The sequence below is a fragment of the Sciurus carolinensis genome, chromosome 1 (genome assembly GCF_902686445.1).
Source record: "Sciurus carolinensis chromosome 1, mSciCar1.2, whole genome shotgun sequence".
NCBI lineage: Eukaryota > Metazoa > Chordata > Mammalia > Rodentia > Sciuridae > Sciurus > Sciurus carolinensis.
Window position 1 is genome coordinate 68,898,206 of NC_062213.1, and position 27,018 is coordinate 68,925,223.

General features: G+C 34.7%; 1 protein-coding gene across 3 annotated transcripts in view; it reads right to left on the minus strand.

Moving 5' to 3' along the window:
• Positions 1-27,018, minus strand: part of Mtfr1 (mitochondrial fission regulator 1) — a 42,494-nt gene that overhangs the window by 3,785 nt on the left and 11,691 nt on the right. For 2 of the 3 annotated variants that reach the window (XM_047540801.1, XM_047540794.1), the window contains exons 2-5: positions 23,232-23,375; positions 17,114-17,212; positions 7,365-7,480; positions 1,654-1,889 (exon numbers count right to left, since the gene is read on the minus strand). In XM_047540801.1, coding sequence (XP_047396757.1) covers positions 1,654-1,889; positions 7,365-7,480; positions 17,114-17,212; positions 23,232-23,297 — 517 coding nt within the window. In that variant the 5' untranslated portion in view covers positions 23,298-23,375. Of the gene's footprint in view, positions 1-1,653; positions 1,890-7,364; positions 7,481-17,113; positions 17,213-17,906; positions 17,987-23,231; positions 23,376-27,018 lie in introns of those variants that run through there. The other variant, XM_047540808.1, reaches the window with a different exon arrangement.

Sequence of the window (27,018 nt, forward strand, 5' to 3'; positions counted from 1 at the left end):
TCAAGTTTGTAGCGCAATGTATGATCACTTTTAGTAGAAACATAAAGCAGTCTGTACCACATACCTCTATTTTCAATATGTACAGTTTGACAATTTAGTACTATTATAACTATTAGAAAAAAACTGATAAATTTGTGGTTCATTTAAAGTACACTTCCATATAAGACATTTAGAGCTAAAAGCTTACATTATGACTGGGAACAGTGGTGCTCACCTGTAATCCCAGTGACTGGAGAGGCTGAGGCAGGAGGATTGCAAGTTCAAAGCCAGCCTCGACAATTTAGCAAGGCCCTAACCAACTTAAAGAGACCCTGTCTCAAAATATAAAAGTAATAAAAAGGGCTGGGTAGGTGGCTCAGTGGTTAAGCACCCCTGGGTTCAATCCCTAGTAACACAAAAACAAAACAAAACTTGCACTAAAATATGTACAGAAGAAATGTTTTAGATTTACTGTTGAACAAATTTGCAGAAGAAAATTTTTATTTAAATTTCAAAATAAGAACTAAGAACTAGAGTTATAAAATAAGGACCTAAAATTCATCTGCATAATTGGAATGTACAGTTGTTTATTGGTAGAATTATCTTGATTAGGGGGAGAAAGGAAATAGCACTTATGGAAAGAGTTACTCAAAAGATTCAGATTATAAATAAAACATCTAAACTCTAAAATTATCTCACAATTTACAGTAGTTTTCCTAGTTTGCCAGGAGAGGGAGGTAAAGCAAAAGAAAACAATTTAAAATAAACAGAATAAAAAGGCAGGGCTTCAGGTTTTTAAAAAAGTTACATGCTTACACAAATTACATGCTTATATGAAGTTCACTGAAGGAACACTGATTATCCCTCCTACACCTGGTGACCAGAGCTCCTTCTTGCCATCATGCCCAAGTTGGATAAGATTTCCAAGATGGCACAAGCACAGTGGCTCAGAGGCAAGATATCTGACTGTCCTATCCTTTCAACAGAGCTAATTAATACTGAGTCATGACTTGGGAACAACCATGGGAACAACCACCACTATCTGCCAGCAGGTTAGCAGGCTAGGATTTCAAAGCTACAGTTTCTTCCTCAAAGAAACAGCAATATCACACTAAGTAAATCAACAATGTTAGATAAGGAGTTAGAAGACCCAAATTCAGTTTCTACTCTGCAGCTGCTGTGTGCTAAAGACTTTTTATATCTTTTCTATATTTGCTTGAACAATAACTCAATAACATAGGTATTATTATGCCAATATTAAAGCAGGAAAGGGAGGTGAAAGTAGTCCTTGACCCAGGTCCTGTCGAGAAACCCATGCTTCTTTCACTGGACAGAAACCCACGGAATGACCTCATGTCAGAAGGAGGTGGTGTTACTATTACAGATAGCTAAATTTCCCATAAGGGAAGGATTCAAACAGTAGCAATTCAACTGCATGAATTTCAATGTTTTCCAAACAGGTTTCCTAGTCATTCTTTCTGATAGCATCAAGATTGTTTGAAACAAACACAAAAACCACCTAAACTTAACCCGGTTCTGCAATAAGCAAGGTAGGGAACTGACACTTGATTTTCAAACAACATCAAGGGTTATTACTAATAAATCATAAATTTAATGGCATTCTTCTAATTTCCACTTTGCCAGGTAAAACAAACAGATGTAGCACTTACAGACCTGCAGTGAGATTTTGTTGCTCTTGCAGGGTTACGATTTTGGCAATCTGAGCTCTGAGAGTAGCAAGTTCATTTTCAAGTGCACAGATCTTTTGCAGAGCTTCCTCATTGGCCAGTGTTGCAGTCTTCGGTGGAGGCTCTTCTTGAGACAAGTTTGGTAAGGAAATATGCCTGCTTGGGGGCTTCTCAAAGAAAGGAAGGTCTTCGTGAAGGGGTGGCTTTGACCTGACTTCTGTCCTGCAAGCAAGGTATAAGGGTGGTTGTCTCAGGCTTTTTAAGAGGAGGGAAAATCACTGTCACCCATTAGGAAAGAATATCAGAGCATAATGAACCATTTTTCAAACTGATCTTACATAAATCCCCTCCAAAAGTGTTAAAAACAACAAAGCACTTGTCAACCTTTTGTAGCCATGCTAAATTTCTTATTCATTCTCCTTAATCTCTAGAATATGTACAAACCAATACTATTCAAGAGGCATCTCAGATCCCACCAAAGTTTTGCTAATCCATTTTGTTTTCACTTAAACTGAGAGATATTTCACTCTCTTCAAAATGGAAAATGATTATATTTGACTGCAAAATCAAATCAGTAATCCATTAGCCCTTTCCCAAGGATTTGGCTTCTTCATATCAATAGCAGTGTTTCCTATGTATGATGAACACATCAAATTGAAAGACATAAAATGAATATGTGGATGAAATATGGCAACAGAAACTGAAAAGGAGAGAAAGGAATCATGATTGAACCCATGAAGTACCTACATGGATAGCCTCATTTTCATTTTGGTATAAAATATTTTTTTAAATGTGCTTAATCCAATAGCTCCAGATGGAAGTCCTCTGGGGTTCAGTATAAAATTGAGATTTCTTTTCAAATATCAAAGTATACAATTATCCATTTCTTTCTATTTTCTACAATTAGGTATACCTGACCTGCATTTCTCCTCTAAGCCTTTTTCTGTCTTAAATTCCTTCTCTTTAAAAAACAGTCCTACTCTAACTTCTTCCGATTTCCCTTCTTTCCTTTTCTCTTTCCCCATACGCGCCACCATTTGTTGCCGCCCGAGGCAACAATTGCGCAGGTATTTATTGGAGGGGCCTGGAAATAAACTATTTTTCCTATATTCACTAATTCATAGAGGAAGAGAGACTTTGAGAGAAAGATAGGCTTTGCTTAGAGGAAGAGAAACTTTGCTTATCAGGAAGAGAGACTTTGCTTAGAGGAAGAGAAACTTTGCTTATCAGGAAGAGAAACTTTGCTTAGAGAGAAAGTTTTAGAGAAAGAGAGGCTTCTACGCTTATCAGAGATCTATTTCTTCTTAGTTCTGCTGCTTCTTCTTAAAGGTGCGTCCTACATCCTGTGAACTAAGGGTGCGTCTATCTGAGGTGCTTCTTTTCATAGGTGCTTTCTATCTGCTTGCTGCTTCTTCTTCTTCCTTTCTGCTAATGGCTTCTACTCCGCTTCTTTCTGCTAGCTGCTGCTCTGCTTGCTGCTGCTCCTTACTGTTGCCCCCGCCCACTGCCTGCTTACATTCCCTCCAGGAGGTGGAGGGCGGGGCCACGCCAGTTGCAATCAGGCGAGGAGCCAGCTGCCCCCTCACGGCAAGGGTCAAAATGAGCAGGCCCAAGCAGGCGTGCTCAGGAACACCTGTGCACGCATTGTGTGAACTTAACTGAATATGGCCAGTGATAAATCGCCTGAGTGTGCTTATGTCAATGAACCTCCTCACTGCCGATGTGATCAGGCGCCGTTCTGGCTGGCACAGCCCCCAACAACTTCTCACTTATATCCACCCAACAAAACCTGTCAACTCAGAAAACTGCATCCTATCTTTTGACATTTTGGTCACTGTAAATTCTACAATACCAAATATGAACAAAGTAATTATAGTTCACAGGTCTAGAGAAGAGCACCTCAGAAATGGTAAGCCAATGTCCTAGTGCAGTACCATCTGGGAAAAGCTTCCTGTGTTTGAAAGTTACTGGGAGACACAGGACACGAACACTGAATGGAATCTTTGCTATCAGACATAGGGCTGGATCATCCCTCTCCATCACCACATTTAATCTAAAGTCCATGAAGCGGATGTTATTATTTTAAAGCTATGGACACAGAGTCAATATCACACTGCTAGTATGTCAAGAATCAATATTGCAGTTGAGGTTTATGAAGAATCTCAGGCTATCAAACACTGCTATCCTTCTGTGAAAGACACAGAAGTGTCAATTTAGCCCTAGTTAAAAAACTAGCTTTTTGCACCAAGAATACATAATGTTTTGTTTTTAATAAGACAATAATGATTTTTTAAATTACTCTTTTAAAGAACTAGGGACAGTGCTGGTAGGAAGGATAGTAGGAGTAAAAGAATTCTAGCCTTATGAACAGATCTTGACAAAATACAGATCTCAAATAAATGTAGAATTAAAGTAGCCCACTTGTTCAAAACTGTACTAGAGAAAGAAGGGAGAACAGCAGAAAATGAGAGTGATTTTAGAGAAAGCATTTAGAAGCAGTGGCCTCAGAATGGGGACAACAGAGGGAAATGGAACTAAGAAGAGGGAAACAGAACATTTACTGTCTTGCCATGTACACAAAAGTGGAATTTTGCTTTGTTTACCAAAATCTATCTGAAAGAATGAATATATTCATACCTATGTCTGAATGGAAATGAGGATGATGGTTTGTCTTTGTATTATGATCGAGTGCAGAGGTTTCATACAGCCTATATACAGGAAATAAATTTCGGAACCTTTAATACTAGTACACGAAATATGATTTTATATTACTGTTACTCAAAAACTAGTGGTCACTAGTTTATGGAGATATATCTCCACCTAATATTCTCCTAGAAATTATGAGATCCAAAAGTATTAAATCCTCACAAGTTTTAAAATATTACCATTCAAGTAAGCCAATCTTCAAATTCTGTTAAGATTTATTCCTCAATATCCAGAATTAGATACTGGATTACATACTAGATTAAGATATCAACTGCAAGGTATATATGAACTAACTTTATTTAAATTATCTTCTGGCCAAAATAAATTATGAAAGACAAATTATAAGTATTGAGCAGAAACTATAGTATTTAAAAAAGGATTAAATTTCTACATCTCCTCATGATCTCTACAAGTAAATTTAAATTTTGCTTTTCCCACTATTGAAATTTTAAGAAACAAAACAACAAAAAAGGACATCAAACACGGGAGTCTCCAAAGCAGAAAACAATCAGCCAGGGTGATGTTTCTTTAAGCCATTTTCACCATACCAACTTCTGCTGTTGAGACCTTGTTTGTTTGTTTGATTTTGGCTCCAAAATGCCTATTTAGAGTAACACTATACTAGAATTCTCTCTCTTAGTTTTTCAATGTTAGTATCTAAAGAAGCCACTTTCAGAGCACAATTTATATAAACACAAAGGGCTTTTTAACTCCACTGACCATTGCAAAGAAAAGTCTAGATTAAATATAACACACCTCTGGGGTCTTTTCCCTATTTCACAGTTGATGGAAACTCAAAATCTGAGATAGTTTTAAATTTGCTCAGTGTCCAAACACAGGTGGCATTCCCAAAATGATTTTTAATGACCCTCTTCACCTTTTTAGTTTAGAAAGCAATCAAGAAAGTTATAAAAATATACTCTATTGTGTTAGAATCCAGGGAGGAAATGCCATAATATTATTATTCTTCATGGTTGAATAATATTCCATTATGTATATATACCACAGTTTCTTTATCCATTCATCTGTTGAAGGGCATCTAGGTTGGTTCCACAATCAAGCTATTGTGAATTGAGCTGCTACAAACATTGATGTGGTGTGTTACTGTAGTATGCTAATTTTAAGTCCTCTGGGTATGTGGTATATATACACAATGGAATATTATTCAGCCATAAAGAATAATAATATGGCATTTGCAAATAAATGGATGGAATTGGAGAATATCATGCCAAGTGAGATAAGTCAATCCCAAAAAACCAAAGGTCGAATGTTTTCCCTGATAAGTAGATGATGGGGGTTGGGAGGGGGGAGTGAGAGAAGAATGGAGGAACTTTAGATTATGTAGAAGGAAATGAGGCGGGATATGAAAAATTGTGGAATGAGACAGACATCATTGCCCTATGTACATGTATGATTACACGAATGGTATGAATCTACATTGTATACAACCACAGAAACAAAATGATGTATGCCATTTGTGTACAACAAATCAAAATGCAGTCTGTAAAAAATAAAAAAATAATAATAATAAAAAGAATTCAGGGAGGAAAAAAAGCTGGTTAATAATTTAGTTCCTTCTCCTTGGGTAGAAAATGACTCATCTTTTCAAGTGGGCAAGTGGTTGGATTAAGACAACTGGCCAAGCTGACAGCAGGAGGTAATCCACAAGAGGATGGACAGTGCAGGTCATGGACAGCATGTTGAGAGGCTATAGACCAGAAGACAAGTGGGAATCTCCATATTTAGCTGCTCTACGTTCTGTTCAATATAAGCCTTATGTGGTTTTTGTATTTTAAATCTTCCTAAAAGTGTATTTATTGGGAATAACATTTCTCTGTTAAGTGCAGGTTTCCCCTGCCATTGATACCTATAAATTATTGGTTAATGTCTCAGGTCAAATAATTAATTTTAGAAATGGAACAAGTAACACCTATTGTTGCCGTGCTATGAGTAGGAAACTGTCTTGCTCTGATCCAGTGAGTATCCTGGTGTACTCTCTATCTCAGAGTTACAACGAGACAGCCAGCCTGCTTCCCTAGAAGCAGAGTCTTTTAATTCCTTATTATCTTCTATGAAGCTGGAATCAGACTAGGGTCTTCTCTGATACTCCTCTTAAAAATAGCACATTTCATTTTAAAGCTAATATTCAAATTTGAAAAATTGAGCTGGAGACCTTTAGTAGTCTGCAGTCTCACTTTATTCACTATCTTTATATTACATTTTTATATAGTCAGCCCTCTGTATCCACAGGTCCCACATGCACAGATTCAACTAACACAGATGGAAAATATATATATTTTTAATTATGTCTGTACTAAACATATAGACTGTTTTCTTGTCATAATTCCCTAAACCATATAGCATAATAACTATTTAACTATTTAGATGGCATTTACATTGTATTAGGTGTTATAAGTAATGTAGATTTAAAGTATACAGGAGGATGTACATAGGTTTATATGCAAATACTACACCACATTATACAAAGGACTACACATCCACAGATTTTTGAAATGCAGGGGTAAAGCCCCAGGATACTGAAGGACAAGCGACAACTATATGCTTATCTTCCTCATTAGATTATAAGCATCCTGGTATAAGAAAAGAGTTACTTGCAATATTTCTAGGCATCAAGAATCTAAAAAATTTCATTCTGGTTGGGGGTATAGCTCAATGGTAGAATATATGCCTAGCTTAATGCAAGGCCCTGGGTTCATGCCAGCACTGCAAGAAAAAAAAACTTATTTAACACTGAGTTTGAAGAATTAGACATAATTAGAAATTAATATATTAATATAGAATGAGCAAATTGAAGTTAACAAAATATTTCAGTATTTCTTAATGTTCTTCTATTCCAAAAGCAATCAAATATTTGATGACAATATGTCTATTAAAGGACTCAGAGATTATAATCTTTAATTTCAACATGTCAGTACAAATGTTATATTGTGTATATAACCAAAGTTTGGAAAGACACCTTTCCAAACTAACCTTAGTATTGTTGAACACTCTCCTCCTTCTGTGGCTACCCATCCAACATCAGCAAAAGATACCACTGCATCCTCTCCCAGGTGGTTGGGACTCCATTCTGTTGCATGGCTGGTAAGCTGTAAATTACAAATAGGGAAAATCCTTCACTAGGAACCAAAATGTTATTAAATTTTTTTACTCACTGAAAAATAAAATCATCACCTTGGTGTTAAAAACACATGGGAGATTTCTAGCATTTCCACTAAAGGTCTTCATGAAAAGGATCACAGTTATATCATTGTATGACAAACTCTAAACTATTTAACTTTATCCAATTTTTATTTTACAGGTTAACTTTTAAAATTTGATTCATTTAAAAACATTTTTAGATTCTAGGCATTAGAAACCACTTATTTTCTGAAAAAATTTAGTAAACGGGGGGAAACAAAGTTAAGAAAAAACAAGTGACCAATCTGTGCTAAATGCAGTAATTTTTTACATGACTATAATACAGTAGTGTTGTTATAATGTTATATTATCTCTATGTTGTTAATGTGATAGTGTTTAAAATATATATTTAAAACTCAGTTTCTGAAAGATCAGTTTTTATTTCCAATGTCAATCCAATAATGGGAACAAGGTTTAGAGTAAAGAAAAAGGAAAAATTTTATTGCTTTGCTAGCAAAGAACAAGGAGGGAACTCCTGTCCCAGAGACAGTGAGGGGTAGTGATTCTGTTAGGGGAAACAGGGCTTTTAAAGAGCTGATTCAAACACTACTCAAGTTGTATCCTGTCAGAGGAATAATTCACTTGTAGCCTTAGGAGATACTCCTTTCTCAGGTCTTCTGGCACCAGTTCCAAAGTCTGAATTACTTCATTCCTGTGGTATATATGTTTAAGGACAGATAATTTTGCCTTGGATGGGAAGGATAATCTTGCTTCCCCCAAGATTAGGGAAGAGGAGAGGGAGAAGAGAAACAGAAAAAAAACACCACCACCACAAAAATAAAAAGTCATGTCAGTTTTAAAATAAGCCATAGTGGAAGAGGAAGGAGGGTCATGTACAAAGAATGAAGTGGACCCCTGTTACAACTCCTTAAATCTCTTGATTTTTAATTTGGGATTAAAGAGCAAAAATATATGGATGATGAAAAGAATATTTTAAAATAAATACATTAAAAAAAACACATATCCTGAAATTTATCTTGAAAAATAAAAAGATAAATTTTTTTAATTTAATAAAGATGATTTAAGCTAGGTGTGTGGCACACTCCTATAATCCCAGCTCAGGAGGCTGAGGTGGGAGTATCAAAAGTTCAAAGCTGGCTTCAGCAACTTAGCAAGACCCTGTCTCTAAATAAAATATAAAAAAGGGCTGCGGATTTGACTCGGTGGTTAAGTGCCCCTAGGTTCAATCCATGGTACCAAAAAAAAAAAAAGGATAATTTATTAATAAATGTAGGTTGTTATCCATATAAAGCCTCAGTCAGAAGGTCAATGAATAACAATTTTAAACCAAAGTTATCAAATAGATGTCAGACTTTATGAAAATTAGAGTAAGATTTAAACAAAAAAGAAAATTGCAGCTTTTTGGGTTTTTTTTGTTTTTTTGATGGTGCTGGGAATTGAAACCAGGGTCTCCAGCATGGTAAGCCATTAAGCTATATCCTCAGCCCTTTATTTTATTTATGTGTTTATTTAGTTAGTTTTGATACAGGGTCTCACTAAGTTGCACAAGCTGGTCTCCAACGGACTTGAGGACCTCTTGCCTCAGCCTTCTGAGTAGCTGAGACTTACAAGAATGTGTCATCATGTAGGATAAACCCTGTACTTTTTTTTTTTTTTTTTTTTTTAGTGTTTACTTTTTTTTTATTGTAAACAAATGGGATACATGTTGTTTCTCTGTCTGTACATGGCGTAAAGGCATACCATTTGTGTAATCATAAATTTACATAGGGTAATGTTGTTAACACTGTACTTTTAATTCAAGAAAAAAATGTAAAAGGGCAAAGAAGTTTACTAGATTTACTAATTAACATATTTATCAGAAACGTTATACTGGGATCCATGCTCTACTGGAACTTTTTTAAAACCCAGGATATATGCTAAATAAGTACAGGATCTACCACTGAGCTATACTCTTAGCCCTATTCAAAACCTTCTTTATGTTATCACTGCCAGATCAGAAATCTGAAAGTTACACTTTGGTAATGCCTCTTCCTTAAATGTAAAATATACAAAGCAAACAGTTAATATTAATGTAATTTAAAGTTTATAATATTTTTAGCTGGCACAGTGGCACAATCTGTAATCCCAGTGACTCGAGAGACTGAAGCAGGAAGATCCCAAGTTCAAAGCCAGCCTCAGCAATTTAGAGAGGCCATAGGTAATTTAGGGGGACCCTGTCTCAAAATAAAAAATAAAAAGGGTTGGGGATGTGGTTCAGTAGTTAAGCACCCCTGGGTTCAATCCCCAGTACCAAACACGCACACACATAACCAAAAACAAATCTTCAAAGAAAATTTTAAATAAACTTTTGTTTGGGGAGGGGGCACTAGGGATTGAACATCCCAGGGGCACTTTACCACTGAGCTATATCCCCAGCCTTCTCCCCCTGCCATTTTGGACAGGGTCCCACTAAGTTGTAGAGGCTGTCCTTGAACCTGTGATCCTACATCTCAGCCTCCCAGTGGCTGGGATTATAGGCATATGCCACCAAGCCCAACTGTGAATAAAATTTTAATTGAACACATTAGCTGTTAATATGTGAATTTATTCTGATATCATTATTACCTAACATACTTATGATCAAAAGAGGAGAAAGTATCAGTATCAATAAGTATATTCTTAAGGTTTATGAGCATACAAAGACCAACAGAAAGATTTTTATACTTTCCCCCATGTATTCCAGAAACTTATCCAAACAAGTCAATAACTAAACAGATATTCAGCATAAGAGTTTCTTACACAACTTAAGTAACATAACTGCATCACCGTACACATCAGGTTGTTCCTCCCTCATTACTGAAAACAGAAGGATGTCTTATAAATCCTGTAACACTATAACAGAAAGATTCTAAATGGGTAATATGCAGATCCTTTAGTAGGAAGGTTCCTATAACCTGCAGAAGCTCCTAGAAGAGTCTGCATTTAACAAACTGTTTTATTACAAATGAAGGAAGTCTTAAGATTAAAACTTGGAGCTCATGGATGTGGCTCAGTGGCAGAGCACTTGGGAAAGGACCTAGGTATAAACTCCTGAACTGGAAAAAAAAAAAAAAAAAAAAAAAAAAAATTAAACCTAAGTGGTGCCTTCCTGAGGTGATAGACTGATCATAATCCTTTGTTTTGTTTAGAAAATAAAACTTGTTCCATACAGTTGCCAGATAGAAAGACAGGTATACATAAGGCATTTTGACTGGGAGACTTCTTACTTTCCCATTAAAGTGTTACATTGTTTTCTTCCGACATGCATAAATGGACACAAAGTACTGCTTTAGGAATATATATTCAAAGATAAATAAATTAACCCACTTTAAAGATCTCTTAAATGATAATTAAAGATCAAATTTATTTCTCAACTTTATATCTGTACTCCCTACATTATCCAAGAACTATTACTTTTTGCATAAACTTGAAAAAAAATTATAAACTATTCTAAGGACTTAGTTTTCAATCTTATTTAAACATTAATCATGCTTAGAAACAATACCAAGTATACATAACTGTGCTCAATGAAATGAAAATGGTTAATGATACTGTCAAGATCTATCTGTACCATTTCTACTTGACATATTTCCTTCACTAAAGTAGTTTTGTCATTTAAGTAAGAATCAACCAAAAGACAAAACTGACCCCCTCTAAGATTATTTTAAAGGCCATTCTGGTGACAGAAGCATGAAATGGGAAGGACAACTTCCAGGATAATCTATTTGTAAAGTACAAGACAAGACACAGTCAGCACTGGCAAGGAGGAAATGAGGGTGAAAATTTCTTGGAAGTTAGACACCATCACTGACATGCATGGATGACTGCTGAGAAGTCTGAAAAAGAAAACGACTTACTGATGGTTCCCAGGAAGGTCCTGTCCTATTATAGCTATGGTTAGTAGAAAAGAAAGAAAAAGTGAAGAAAAAATTTAGAGCAGCATTATATTTTTACTGGTTTTAAGAAGTACACTTTAACATTTGAAAAAAATGCATTACTCAAAATTCAATTCTATTTTAGGAATCTTACTATGGTAACTAATTTAAAATATTCTGATAATATAAAACTATAATAAGAAAATAGATTCATTTAATAAAATGTTTAGAACTAAAATACAAATCATTCATGGGGGATTGGATTCCTTGACCCCTCCACCCATACTAAAACCTATAATTCTTGAGTCTCTTGTATAAAATGGCATACAGTTTTTGCATAAAACCTAAAACATCCTCCCATATACTATAAATCATCTCTGGATTACTAATAGTACTTAATATAAATAGTTTATACTGCATAACATATAAAATTATAAGAAAAAAGTGCCTGTACATGTTCTGTACAGATGAAATTTTTAAAAATATCTTTGATCATTCTATGGTTGATGTTGAACCCAGTTGGCAACAGCTCACTATACAAATGTACAAAAGTTGAAATTCTTAGAAAATATTAGAAGAGATAATTTTGTCATCATCTGACTTTTTCTAAAATAAACACACTGGTACTCAAAACTAGGATTTTCTGCCAAGATGGTCTAATAGGAAATAATCTCAGTCTACTAGTAAATGAACAGGTTATACGCAGATCCTTCAGTAGGAAGATCGCCACATCCTATAGAAGCTCCTAGCAGAGATGGTATTTAATGAGTTGTTCTGTTACAAGTAAGAGAAGTCATAAGATTAAAACCTGGGGCGTAGGGGTATGGCTTAGTGGTAGAGCACTTGCTGTGCATGTGAGAGAACCTGGGTGTGAACCCACGCACCACCAAAAATAAAATAAAATAAAATAAAAGTGTCTTCCCAAAGTGCTGGTTCATGAAGATCAGACTGGTCATAACCCTATTTATTTACAAAATAAAATTTGTTCCAGTTCAGTTACCATAATTTTAACTTCCAGATTTAGTCATGGTATAGAGGTTTTACTGGGAATTTGGAATCTCATTCATGCCTTGTTTTGTTAGAGAACATTCTCCTCCACCACCAATTCCAAAAACTACTTCTCAAAATACAACAGGCTGGGGCAGGGTTACCAGAGAGAAAAAAGTAATCCAGGTTAAATTACCCAGAGGTCTCTCAGAGTTGAGCTTCAAACTACCATATCACATTGACAAGTCTCCACCTAGGTTATTCTAAAGTACTTATCTGTTGGTACCCATGATCACTTTTTGTGTGTGCTTTAAGTTTTTTCTTAAGTATAGTATTTAAAACCCTAATAAACTACATTTATGTTCCACATTTTTCTTTAACTCCTACAACTTAAAATTCATAAAACATGCCCAAAAGGCTTTAGACTTTAGTGACTGATTTTCACAACTATCAAAAGGGAATGTGTTATCGTTTTTTAAAAAAAACTTCCTTCCTTTAGGGACTGGGAGTGTAGCTCAGTGGTAGAACACATGACCAACATAGATAAAGCCCTGGGTTCAATCCCCAGCACTGTAAAAACAAACAAAACAACTTTTTTTTAGCAAGATACTAATGCATAACATGCCTCAGCTCCTCAATCTTATCTGTTTAAGAAGCTTCTGAAGAAGTTTTAAAATACATGTATAAAAGAGTTAGTTAAGTCTTGTATGTGTTAAAAGCTTCCTAAGAATTTCTGCAAGGAGATAGGGAGGACATATACTACCACATTAAAAAATGAGGCCTATGCATAGATACTTATTTTTAAAAACTTTTGATAATTTAAATATGCATCCAGTTCACTGAAAATCAAAACCTATGCATCCTATTTGTCCCCTCCTCCAGAGTTTACCGCTTTTACAAGTCCCTCCACATCTGAAGTTTCTTCTGATCTCTCTTTATCTATACAAAATGCTTAAAGCAGAAATATATAGTTGCAACCCAAAGTTGAAATGCATGTTATGTGAAAAGTACACAAAGGATAAGGGAAATTATTTTTTTCTAAACTAAAGTAAATGTAAAGAGTCTAGAGATTCTGTTTAGAGTGTAATATAACCAACTAATTCCTAGTACTCAGTAAATGAAGTACAGAATGAGATTATATGCAGATCTTCCAATAACATAGTATAGAACATTTACTGAATGCCAGTTATATGCTTTTTACATTTATTACCTCATTTTATTTCCAGCACAACAGTCACTTTACCTATTAACTGGATGAATATATAACTAAATTGGTCTGTGTTCTGATTTGTCACCCTATAAACATGCAGAATCCAACCTGTAAAATCAGGGAGTTAAATTAGCGAATCGAATACAATAATTTGCTCTGTAACTGTAAGGTGGCAATAACAATAATGCCAACAAAATCACTACCAGCAGCCCTTTTTATTAAGCATTCTCTATATACCAGTTATTAAATTCATGGCTTTCATGTGTTATCTCCTCTAATAAACACAAAGTTAACATGCCTGTCTTGCCTAATATTTATATATAAGTCTTACTTGGGTCAGCTGGTACAGTGAATGTTGTGGTCTAAAAGGACTATACTGAAGTTTAAGATTTCAGAGGTTCAACTATAGTTTGAGAATAAAAGAGTTGAGCTGTTGCTGATTATGTGGGTACTAGGAAAGGAATGGAAGTAAAAGTCAACAGGAGTAAGAAAAATAAGAAGTTTCACATGGATCCTCCAAAAGACAATGAAATCACCCAGGACTGTGAGCAGATTCATTTTGAAAACCTAATTCCTGTCTCTGAACTGATCCCATGAATGCCCCATTCTCAGTTTAATTCAATTCAACTTTTGTTCCCTGATTATGGTCTTATTATAATGCTGTCCATTCTTATGGGCCCCAGTAGTTCCTCAGTTCCAGACTTTCTATATTACTATTTACCTGTGTTGGACTCCTAGACAGGTCAGATATATTCCTTATCATTTAGCCCCTAAATGAGTCTGAAAAATAGCAAAAGTGCATTGCCAATTTTATTACTCAAAATTGAATCCTCTATATTTTTAAAGATTCTACATTTTTATTTTTGATAGTCATAAAGAAAACACAGATACAAAGGAACAATAGCAGACTTAAAACATCTAAGTAGCAGGTAAAAAACTTACTTCAACATTAATATTAAACAAATGATTTGCGTTTTCAAGTACATTAAAATAGGTCACTAATGATGCTTACTCAGTCTTCTCATGTTAATCAATCTCTTTTCAAATGTAATTCCTGAACTAAATCTAACGTTCTTTTTCTGACCATACCCTTCTTAAGTGACTGATAAGAACAGTGAGAAAAAGAATCCTCCCAATACATGTACCTGGTTATAGCTCTTTGGTTCACTGTCAAGGCAGATTTGGATTGCAACAGAAAATATTTGATATCTCATGTCCTTTTATATGTCTCCAGTTAGATGAACACAAATGCTAAAGCAAGTTCTGCAACTAGGAGGTTATGTAACAGCGGTCTGCTTTATGCTCTGAATGTAACCCTTGCAGCTCTGCCACTGGCAACTTATTTTAAAATGGACATGTTTCTTTCTCTTCCTCTCTCCCTGCTCCTCCCTAATCTCTCTCCCTCCCTAATATCAGGGGAAACAGGATTACCTTTCTTCCCATGTTAGGCAGGTGTATCTGTCCTAGAATACAAATTTACCATAGGAACGAAGTAATCCAGACTTTGGGGATGGTACCAGAAGATCTCAGAAATGACTATCTCCCAAATGAACAAGTGAATTGTAACTCCAACAGAGAACATGTGGAATGTAGCCTTTGAATCACCTCTTTAAAAAGTTCCCTGTTCCTGCTGATGGGCAGAATCATAGCCTTTGGGAGAGGAGTCCCCAGTGTTCCTCCTTTGCTAGCAAAGCAATAAACCCTCTTTCCTTTTTCTCAAAACTATGTCCTCATTATTTGATTGGCATTGGGGACAAGAACTGAGCTTTCAGCAACAATTACACAGATAAAATTTTTAATTCTTTTTTTTTTATTTTTGGTGGTGTTGGGGTTGGAACACAGTATTTCACAGTGTATTAGACAAGCAGTTTACCACTAAGTTATATCAATGGCCCCAGAAAGAAAATTTTAATAGAACTGAGCAATCAGAAAAAAGTTAACAAGTTTCAGTTATTACACTAGTTATTTGAAGAAGTTGGCAAACAAGGCAACAGCAATTTGTGTCTAAATGTACTGAACTCTGAGAAATTACTTGATACTTAATTCCACAGATTTCATTTTGATTATTTAAAAAAAAAAGTCTAGAGTTTGATAAAAAGTAAGTTCCAATCTGTCAGTTTTGGGACTGATATACAAAAGTTTAGCCAGTCAGTTTGTAAGAAGTATTATGAATATGGCAATGAACAACACTGTTAGCCAATCTGAACAAAAACTAAATGCTACACTTAGAAACAAATTCACACCTCCTTCTGACCTATGAATATGATATGAAGGGGGCATTTTTAAGTTTCTGGATGATGAGTTAAATACATCTTCCAAATCTCCACATGCTTTTCTGGTATAGAGATGTTAAACTTTATGTTATTAAATGTTGAATCAAAATGCTTTATCATATTATTTTCAGACAGAATTACTGAAAAATAAAAACAAAGCTATGCTATGTAAGTCTAATACTATAAAAACAATAAAGAACAAATGCACAGCAGAAAAAACAGTAATATCTCCAAGCAAAGAGTAGAATTGTTCCTGCTTTGGCACTGCAAGAAAATACTAATACTTGAGCATTCAACAGTACTCCTAAAGACTGGGGATATAGTTCAGAGGTACAGCACTGGCCTAGCAGGTTCAATCTTGGTCACTGCAAATACAAAAGAAAGACCACTCCTAATTTAGGGTTTATCCTACTACCCTGTTCAGAAAGCTACAGTTATCTTTTTGTTTTGATACTGCCATTGCCAAGGCAACAGATTCTATATTTAATGCTGAGTTTGAAATCAATGATGAAAAAAGCAACTTATAAGGTATCCACAGACATATCTAAAAACAAACTAGGGGAACAGGATGGTTGTCCAAAGAAGAAAGGTAATACAAGAAAATAATGGTGGTATCGTAAGCAACTGAATGCCTATGTATGAAGTCACGTGGGAAATGGCAATTGCCTATTAGTCCATGTTATAGACTATATAATAATAATATATAATAATAGCCTATCATAGTCTTCTATACCTTCACATACATTTGGTTGTTGTTAACCAGGGAACCACATACCCCAGACCACCCCCCACTTTGGGGGGGTACTGGGATTGAACTCAGGGGCACTTGACCACTGATCCACATCCCCAGCCCTATTCTGTATTTTACTTGGAGACAGAGTCTCACCGAGTTGTTTAGCACCTTGCTTTCGTTGAGGCTGGCTTTGAACTTGCAATCCTCCTAACTCGGCCTCCAGAGCCACTGGAATTACAGTCATGCGCCATCGTGCCTGGCACACATAAGTATTTTTAAGAAGGATAAATGTCTTAAAGATCTTGAATAATCACTTCACAGAGGAACTTAAATTAGAAAAACTACTTTGGTTGTTAATCCTCTTATTTTAAGGACAGTGACATCAATAGGGAAAAGGTTCAAACACAACAAAGTACTTTTAACCATCTTACTTATTTATATTTCTGATGTACATATTAACATCTGAAATATGTAAAACATAGTACCTGAAATTGAACTCTTGGACACTGAATCAGAGATAAGTTAGTACCAATTTTCCTTACAATACTTCGAGATGAACCATATGGTTTTCCAGACCAAAGTACCTGTGGAAGTAGGAAAGAACAAAAGTTTAATTATAAGACTTTAAGAACTGTTAATAGAAAACACTGGAGTACTAACTGCAAGACATACTAACACATTAATTATGGCATCAGAAAGCTCTAAATGTTATGGGAAATAAGCTCATATTTCTTAATTCAAAATAAAGATTATGTATATATAGCTTGCTATTATTAAAGGCAAAGTTTAATGCAGGGCATTATATAAAAATAAAAGACTAGTAACTTTTAAATAATACTATATTTTAACTAAAAACCTGATTTTCTGCAAGAAGACACTATTTTACCTCTTCTATATTTTTACTTTTAGAATTTTAATAAAATAAATTTTAAAATATATGAGTTACTTTAGCTGTGATGAACTTTTCAAAACAAGTCCAAATTAGTACAAAGCTTAGAATGTCAATGGGTGCCATGCATGTTACTTGCTGCACAAGAGCACCTGACCAAAGGAGAGCAGTCACACTGCTCCCTCAACACCACATGTTCTTGTCTTTAATTTGCATAAAGGTGCTAAATGAGCTAGTGGTAGCCATAATGAGAAGTTCTCTGATGAAAAAAAAAAAAAAAATGTACATAGGACATTATGCTATGCTTAAAGCAGAAACAAAAACAAAACCCCTAAGGCAAAAAGCAAACAAAACACACAGATAGGGTATTAAATCATTACAAATTGTACCTTGAAACTTCTCCCCCAGTATATCATCTTTCCTTAAAGAGAAAAACTATCCATCTGTTTTGAGTGCTACACCTGAAAGCCTGGATAGAAGAGGTAAAGAAAGGTAGTATGCTATTAAAAGCAATCATAAAAGAAAAGAATGAGAATAACATAACTATTATACTTATTTCTCCAAATCTTAACTTTCAATTGTACCATAAAGACTGAATAACTAATACCAAATCAACTAAGTATAAAGAGGATAATGGACATCATCCCCCTTTTAAGGTCCTTCCATGGCTATTGTAGTTTAAAGAATGAAATTACTCCAATATAAACAGTATTACCAGGCAACTGGTCATTGAAAACTTTGATGGCTCCAACACCTGACCCAGACTGCCTCAGACCATTCTAAAAGCATCATGTACAACTTAAAAAATGAGCACAGAAGCAATCTGATTTCTTAAATTTTAGCAGTCAAATCCAATTTAACATAAGTCAAAGTGAGGGTCTTGAGGATACACATATAACTCCTGACATCTGCCTCAGTTATTATTTTTATCTTATATATTTAAGGTTTCATGGACTTACCTAGGAGAGTTCCAGAAAATACTATGATCTACACTGTTGGTTTTGATAACCAACAAAAACTATTTTCTTTGGAAATATAAATATAAATAAAAGATATATATTAGAATTTCATAAGTAGAATGATAGGAAGATACCAGTATTAAAATACGACCATTATACAAAGAGTTTAAGAGACAAAGTTACTCTGAAGTCTAGAGCAAAATATCATTCGCAATAATCATGCAGAGTATTGTTAAGAGTATTGCTATATAAAGTTTTAATAATGTGAGGACTGCCAGGCATTGTGGCACATGCCTATATTCTCTAATACTTAGTGGCTCAAGAGGCTGAGGCAGGAGGATCACAAGTTTAAAGTCAGCCTCGGCAACTCAGTGGGGCCCTAAGCAACTTATCAAGATCCTGGCTCAAAATAAAGAATAATTTTAAAGAATGCTCAGTGATGAAGCATTCCTGGGTTATATCCCCAGTACAAAAATAATAGTGACAATGACAATGATGACAATAGGACTAAGATATGGAAAAACACCTGACTAGAGGGAAATGGGAAATCTCACAGTTCTACAAAATCAACATAAAAGCCACTATCTCAAAAACAGAACATGGGCAAGTGATTCTAAAATGCACAGTATTTAAGCAAACATTTTACCTTATACATTTTAATAGCTCTTGGTCTTTTAAAAATAAATCCATAGAGCAATGGTAGCACCACCATTTGGTGATTTCTTTTTGAATCTTGTATTTAGTCACAAATCAAAACTCTTGTATGATGTAAGAGAATTGGAATGCTATCTGTGCATCACAATGTGACAATTACATAGTCTAAAGTCAATCTTCCTCCTCTCCAGGAAATAAAGATCTTGCCTGGAGATGAAGAGGTCAAAAAGCTCACAAAGAAAAATTTAGAAAGGATTTGCCAAGGTCAGGAACTATTGTTTCTGCCAGCTTTTAGCATTCTTCATGATACATGCTGCAGGGCTAAGTTTCAATTATTATCTTTCCATCTGTTTAACAGCAAAAGAAAAGAATACCAGGTGCTTTCTAGAAGAGAAGTGGCCAATGATTCAGTTTTTAATTATAATGAATATGTAGACTATTTAGGTTTCATCTACAAAGACAAAGGAAGGAAAAAGAACAGATTGCTTTATGTGATTATTTTTTCAAGCATACATAGTAGTCTAACATAATTTTCTTTTGTTAATTGTGAAATGCATAGTACTTACCACCAAGAAATATGAAGCAAGAGTCTGTGTAAGCTAATGACTAGACAAGTAGAAAGAAGAGCCTAAAGGAAGGGGATGGTAGAAAAAAATAAGGGAAAAGAGAGCAGATCACTTCTAGGAACTCTAAAACTAGGTCTTGGTACTTTTTTTCTTTTTTTTTTTTTTTTTATTCAGTCCTCATGGAAGGAGAGAAATTATAAATGGCTGTGAAGAAACAGTGAACAGATGGTACTGAAAAGTCACCATCTGTGCACTGGGAGGCTGCATGACCCAAGTGCATCTCCTACCCTACCTTGTGGCTGAACTGTGTCTTGTCAGTATACTGGTTTGGAGAAGGGTATGCTCCTTCTAAAGATAAACTGTCATTAATATTTCTTCATGTTTAAGAGAGAGTCAGGGAGAAAACTGTCATTACTAGATAATTTGATCTCATTGAGAAATATGAATTCAATTCCCTTAAGAACTAAACAGAAAAACTGTGCTTTATTTATAAAAACTTTATAAATAATCTAATGAGTCTGTGTATGTGTATATATGTGTGCATGTCTGTGTCTAGTAATGACAGTCCATAACATTTAGCAACAGTGTTGGAAAGTGATGACAGCAAGGAGGAGGATGACAACAGGAAAGCAATTTATTCTTTTTTAACATTGTGAAATGCTACTGTAGAAGTGTTGATGTGTGAGCCTAGAATCTAAAGCTATCATCTGTCTCATCTGTGATAACTGTACTCAAGTTTTATGTGGCAATTCATTTGTTATAAACGAGTCTAATTTATATTGTTACTTAAGAGAGAATATTTAGCAAAAGAAACTATAAATTCTAAGTGAATATATATTTTTAGATAAACTGATATAATTTGATTCATGTATTCATGTACACATGTACAAATGTATATATGTATATAACATTTTTCTGAGAAAATGGTTCATGCCATTGATCATATTTTTAAGAAGTCTGTGATCCAACAAAACATAAACTCATATTCCAAGGAACCCAGTGTGTTGGGAGGGGGAAGAATGGAGTGAAAAACTCTTTTTAATAATTTCAAAATCCCTACTGAAGATTAAGGCTTCTCTCAGTTCTCTTCTTCCCTATTCTAAACTACTAATCACATTCATATTGGTCCACCAAAGAACAAAAGCAAAACAAAGGTATAATTCTTATGTATTATTATTTTGCTAATACAAAGTAGATATTTGCTATAACATATTTTCTATCATAACATACTAAGGTTAATAAGAATCACATTAGCTTCACACTATTATTCTCTAGTTTAAAAATGTTTTTGCTTAGGGATTATAAATATAATAAAACGTTGAGAAAAAAATCTGGACACAAACAAAGTGGAGGCAAAATGGAGGACGGTAAAGAGAAATTCTGAGCCACAGTAGCACAAAGACCTGACTTTAAAGGCAGGTTCTACTGATTTTATCACATGTATAAGCTGATTGAAGTATTGACTTTCCATCTTCTCATCTATAAAATGGGGACAATATCTGCTTCATGAGTCCATGAGCATTAAGTGGGGTTCAGGTATTTATAATGTCTTTAATAAACATTTAGTCTTTTTTCCCCTTCTATTATAAGAGGTAGCAAAGTAGACTAAAAAGAGGAAGGAATTTGGAACAAAATTGGGTTCATATTTTATATAAAAAATCTCTAAAAAACAAAATGCTTTATCTCAGGAAAAAAAGTTGTTTAGGGCTGGGGAGATAGCTCAGCTGGTTTGATCCCCAGTACCGCAAAAAAAAAAAAAAAAAAAAGTTTTTTTTATAGATTTTGAGCAAACTGATTAAAGTTGATAATGTTATAATAATCTCAACACATTAAAATATATATATAGAGAGAGACAGACAGACACACACACACACACACACACACACACACAGGTGGAGCTGAGCAAGTTTCTCTTTAGATGACCAACAGTGTAATCTTAGTACACTACACTTTTGTATTCTGAATCTTTAACAGGAGGCCATTACCTACCCCCAAAATCTTAGCAATTACTGATAATTATATATTAGTCTCAACACAATAAAAAAAAACAGAAAAAGATCCTGCTCATCTATTAATAGGAAGAGTCCTTAGTTGTAATTACAATATTTTGAGTTAGTCCATTCTCTGATGAAAGACATCCATTTTACAACTTAAAATGAACAAAGTTCAACAAAATGTGTCACTTGTGCTTAACAGAATTCTGTAAGTGGCCCGAATAAGCTTGAGTCACATCAACCTGATGAGATGGGAGAAGTGGGGAACAAAGGCAAACCAGGAAGCTTTTTATTATTGAATGTAACTACACTATAAACACATTGTACTCGGTGCTTTACATACACTGTCATTTAATCCACAGGCCTACTCTCCAGTAGCAATTCTTCTTATTCCTATTTTGTAGATGAAGAGAATAACCAGCAGAGAGAAATTTCAGATCCAGGTCTGTTTAAATCCAGGACCAACAATCTTGCCACTAAACCGTATTTCTCATTAAAATAACAAGCAAATAGAAATCAAAATGCTTTACTTTTTTGGGAATTAGAAATAACAAAAGCTTTCCTTCTTTCTGGAAGCAAGAGGAAAAGAAACTCTTTTAGTGTAAGTACTAAAATGTTAATCTATTATATGTAGCCAAATGGTGGTATAAAAGTGATAAAAATATGTATAAAACATATGAACATGTATCTGAAAAAGATGAAAACATCAGTAACTTACTTTCCTATTGCTTATCCTCAAGCTAATAATTTCAAAACCATGCAGCTACAAAAAAAAGGTAATTTAAATTGGTTCTCTGCCTCTTCTCTCCAAACAGATGTAGCCTTGGGGAGTTAGAGAGGTTCAAAATTCAGACACAAAGTAAAAACAAAAAAATGAAAAGTATTCCTATATTCAAATGAGGTAACCTAACTATGTCTTTAATAAAACTCAGTACCATGTCACAGACACTAAAACATTGAATTTGAAAATAGGAAACAAGTATTCTACAAAATGTGCTTGGTACAATTGCTCTTATAACTTCATAGTGAATCTGAATAAAATTTATGTATCAGTAGAAAATACTTATAAAATATGTCAAGAACAGAACTAATATCTGTAGAACAGAATGATCATAATATACAAAAATTTTTTCTTCCTCGTTAAAGTTGCTATATTTTAGGAGATATGACTTACCTTTTACTTTGATGAATGACATTATAACAGAATTCAATATTAATAATCCTACAATAGTTATCAACTATGATTCTACATTTTATTCAATGATTTCTCTGTATATTTAAGCCTTTCCCTCACTAGTAACGCTCATTGCTATTAATGATCACATGAATACAAGTAAGTTTTCCACATAACCTAGAAAGTTATTCCTTTACTCAGGATGCTGGGAAAAGATTTTCTATTATTTAAAAAGTAGGCAAATTAAACATTACAAAAATATTGAATTCAAATATTGATCATGTATATATAACTTATCTAATTTTCTCAGAAAAATTCTTAAAATATATAAATGTCTGCATCTTAAAAATGAATTTTGAGCACTCACCGATTGCATGCTTACTCCAACTTGTTGAAAAACCATCCTCATCAGGCGCTTAATCCAGCCAAGCATTTAGATGGTAAAGTTGTCCCAAATTTGCATCTCAAGTACTTCAGGCATACATAGCAGTACATTGTCCATTAAAGCACACTGAAATTTTTAAATGCAGATACTGAAATGAATTATTATTCAGAATTTCTACTGTCTACAACTTGCTTTACAGAGTAAGCCTAAGACATTTTAAAACTTACAGCAGGAAAATTCGTTCTAGAAAGACATACTACACCTGCTATCACCACCACTGACAGAACAGAGTCCACATCCTTCTTCCTTTTCTGTGTCACAGATACTGTGGAAACTGCTTAGCCAAGTCTAAAGCTCATGTATCCTAGCAAAAAAGACGCTGGAAAAGCAAGTGCCTGCCATAATAAACAGGTTTTGCTTGCTACCAAAAATTAGGAAGACAAGAATTCCAGGAACAGGATTCAGATGCATTATGGTCAAAACTGGCAAAAATCCTTTTACACTCACTGAAACTTTCAACTCATCCTGCCCCCCCATCCCAAGCCCCATCATATACTACAGAGATTTCAAATATTAACTTGCATCATGTGAATTTAGTCAAAGTATTAGTCTGCAAATGAGATAGAGTTTGAACAGAATATAAATTAACGCAGTTCTTCCTCATTAAGGAAATATCATATTAAAACAAAAAAACAAAACCCAGAAAAACAAAACACAAATGAATAGAGCAGTGTGCTTTTGTGATAGTTAATTTACATTTTAATGTAATCTCCTTATCTCATAATGGGCCAACAGCAGTTTGTGGTCCACACTTTGAGAAGAACTTTGTAATTACAGAGAATAGGAAGAGAAAAGTGCCACAAATACGCCAGTACTGGATGAAAATTAACTGAAAAGAGGAGCTGTAACCTAATAACAGAAGAGTGGAAAAGACATTGAGCACTGTGGGCAAAAATGAACAGCAGTGGGGAAGCCAGGAATATAGGAATAAATACGGGATGCAAATTTATATGAGAACCTGAGCTAAGAGCTTATATTGGAGAAAAAAGAAAAACAAATAGCAATCAGATTAAATAAACCTTGAAACCACGAAGTAGAGTTTGACTCAATATGTAGGACAGTTTAGAAAGTTTGTTAAATGTGACAAAATTTAAACTAAATTGATCCTTTGAAAAACTAAGAAGAAATAGTATACACATTTTAACTTATGAAGGAATATATCAAATTATCTTCAAAGGGGCAAAGTGTTTTCTGTTTTGATTTTGTCATACATGATCCTACTCAACTTTCAATGATGTTAATATTCTCAAAGTAATAACATAAAATAGTAAAGTATTGCAGGGTGCAGAGGCACCTGCCTGTAATCCCTTATTTGGGAAGCTGAGGCCAGAAGATCACAGGTTCAAGGGCAGCCTCAACAACTTAGTGAGCTCCTGTCTCAGAGTAACAAATAAAAAGGACTATGAGCGTAGCTCAATAGTAGAGCACCCCTGGATTCAATTTCCAGTACCAAAAAAAAAAAAAAAGAAAGAAAGAAAGAAAAAAAAAGTGTGAAGTGTTATGGCTCTGGGCTAGAACCTATATACCCTTATACCACCTACCAACTGGTGACTATGAACAAAGAATTACCTTCAGACTGACAGAATTAGTTGAAGAGACATTTTAATGTCATCAAGATCATTACTGATTATATAAATGAATCACATCTGAGAGTCAATGGAAATGAAAAGAGCAAAGAACCAAAAATAACAAAAAATGGAAATGGTTGACAAAAAACTAGGCAAGGTGAAAGGATTTTATGTGAGATGTAAAGCCCTCCTATTTTATTGTCTGCATAGTTTTGCTTTTTCCAGATGTCATATAGTTGGAATCTAGTATGTAGCCTTTTTAGATTGGCTTCTTTTACAGAGTAAGGTGTATTTAAGGTTCCTCCATGTTTTTTTTTTTTTTTTTTTGTGTGTGTGTGTGTGGTTTAATAGCTCATTTCCTTTTATTGTTGAGTAATATTTCATTATCTGGATATACTACAGTTTATCCATTCATCTTCCAATGGATATCTTGTTTGCTTCTGAATCTTGACAATTATAAATTAAAATGCTATATAAATATCTATGTACAAATTTTGCTTGTTTTATTAAATGAGTATTGCATTAGGGATCTTTAGAGAATCAGAAACAACAGAACATATATTGACAACATACAAAGAGATTTGAGAGACTGACTCAATTATTGGAAGTTGGGAAATTCCATAATCTGCCATGTACAAACTTGAGGGACAAGTGAGCTCATGATATTCTACTCTGAATCTAAGGCCTTTGCGAGGGCCTTTCCCCCCCAATATCATCCTAACTCTATTTTTTCCCACATTTTATTGGTACATTACAGCTGTACATTTTGATGGGACTTGCTGTTACGTATTCATACAAGCACACAATATAATAATGTAATTCGGCCAATATCACTTTTTAGAACTTCCCTCCTCCCTCCCTGCCTCTCACCCTTTGGTCTTTATCCTCTACTTATCTGCAAGGGCCTTCTTTAAGGCAAGAGATGGATGTCCCCATCCAAGTAGTGAGCAAATTTGCTGCTCCTTTGCCTTTTTGTTCCACATTAGTATGGACGGACCTTCTTAGTGCACAGATTCAAATACAAATCTTTTCTAGAACACCCTCACAAACACACCCAGAAATAATGGTTTACCAGCAATCTGTGTATCCCTTAGCCCAACATAGCATTCACATAAAATTAACTATCACAGATATTTCTTTTTAAAAAAAAAATTGTAATCCCTTATTTGGGAAGCTGAGGCCAGAAGATCACAGGTTCAAGGGCAGCCTCAGCAACTTAGTGAGCTCCTGTCTCAGAGTAACAAATAAAAAGGACTACGAGCGTAGCTCAATAGTAGAGCACCCCTATTTGCCAGAAAGAAATGTAATTCCTAAAGTCTAGGCTAGAGATTGTTAGTGAACCCTAGTTTAGAAAAATAAGATGAAAGGAATTAATTCATGAGACCAAAGAGAAGTCAGCAGAAAGCTGAGGAAAAAATGTAGAACAAACAAAAAATAAACAGCACTGAGAAAAAGAGGCAGTAGAAAAATTAGTTGTACTGTCACTAAAAAAAAAAAGAAAATTTCAAGAAAGTTAATGATCCTTGTGAAATACATAAGGGAAGTCATATTTGGTGGTCTCTTACTGCTACCCTTACCTACCAGATTCTCCACTGTGCTCTGGAACCCTGTTTGGAGGTGAACATCCCAACATACTCAATCACCACTGAGAACTCCTGGCCCATTTCCTTTAACTGAAACTTGACTTACCTTTGTAATACTGCTTCTCCCAAGCTATAGCCTTCTCAAAGGGGTTTCTGCTTGTTTTTCCCTTAAATTTTATGTCAATACTGTTTCTCATCAATTATTTGCCTCCTATCTTTTAATAATTCCTTCCTCAAAGGCAGGGATTAAACTAAAGGGAGAGAAAACAGGTTCACAGTCACTCAGGGCTGCCAGTGGAGGGATGGCTTGACAAAGGAAGCAAAGGGCATTTTCAGGAATATGAAACCAATCTTATCTTGAGTGTGGTAGTAACTACATGGCTGTGTTCATCATAAAATGTTCACTAACAAGAGTGAATTTTGGTGTATGCAAATTATACCTCTATGGGGGGGGGCAAAACTTTCCTTTGAGACGCTGCTTAATACCAACTGCCCTCTCATTGTGGTTGTTACTAAAGGGCACTTAAGTCTCTCATCATCATTCAGCTATGATTTTTG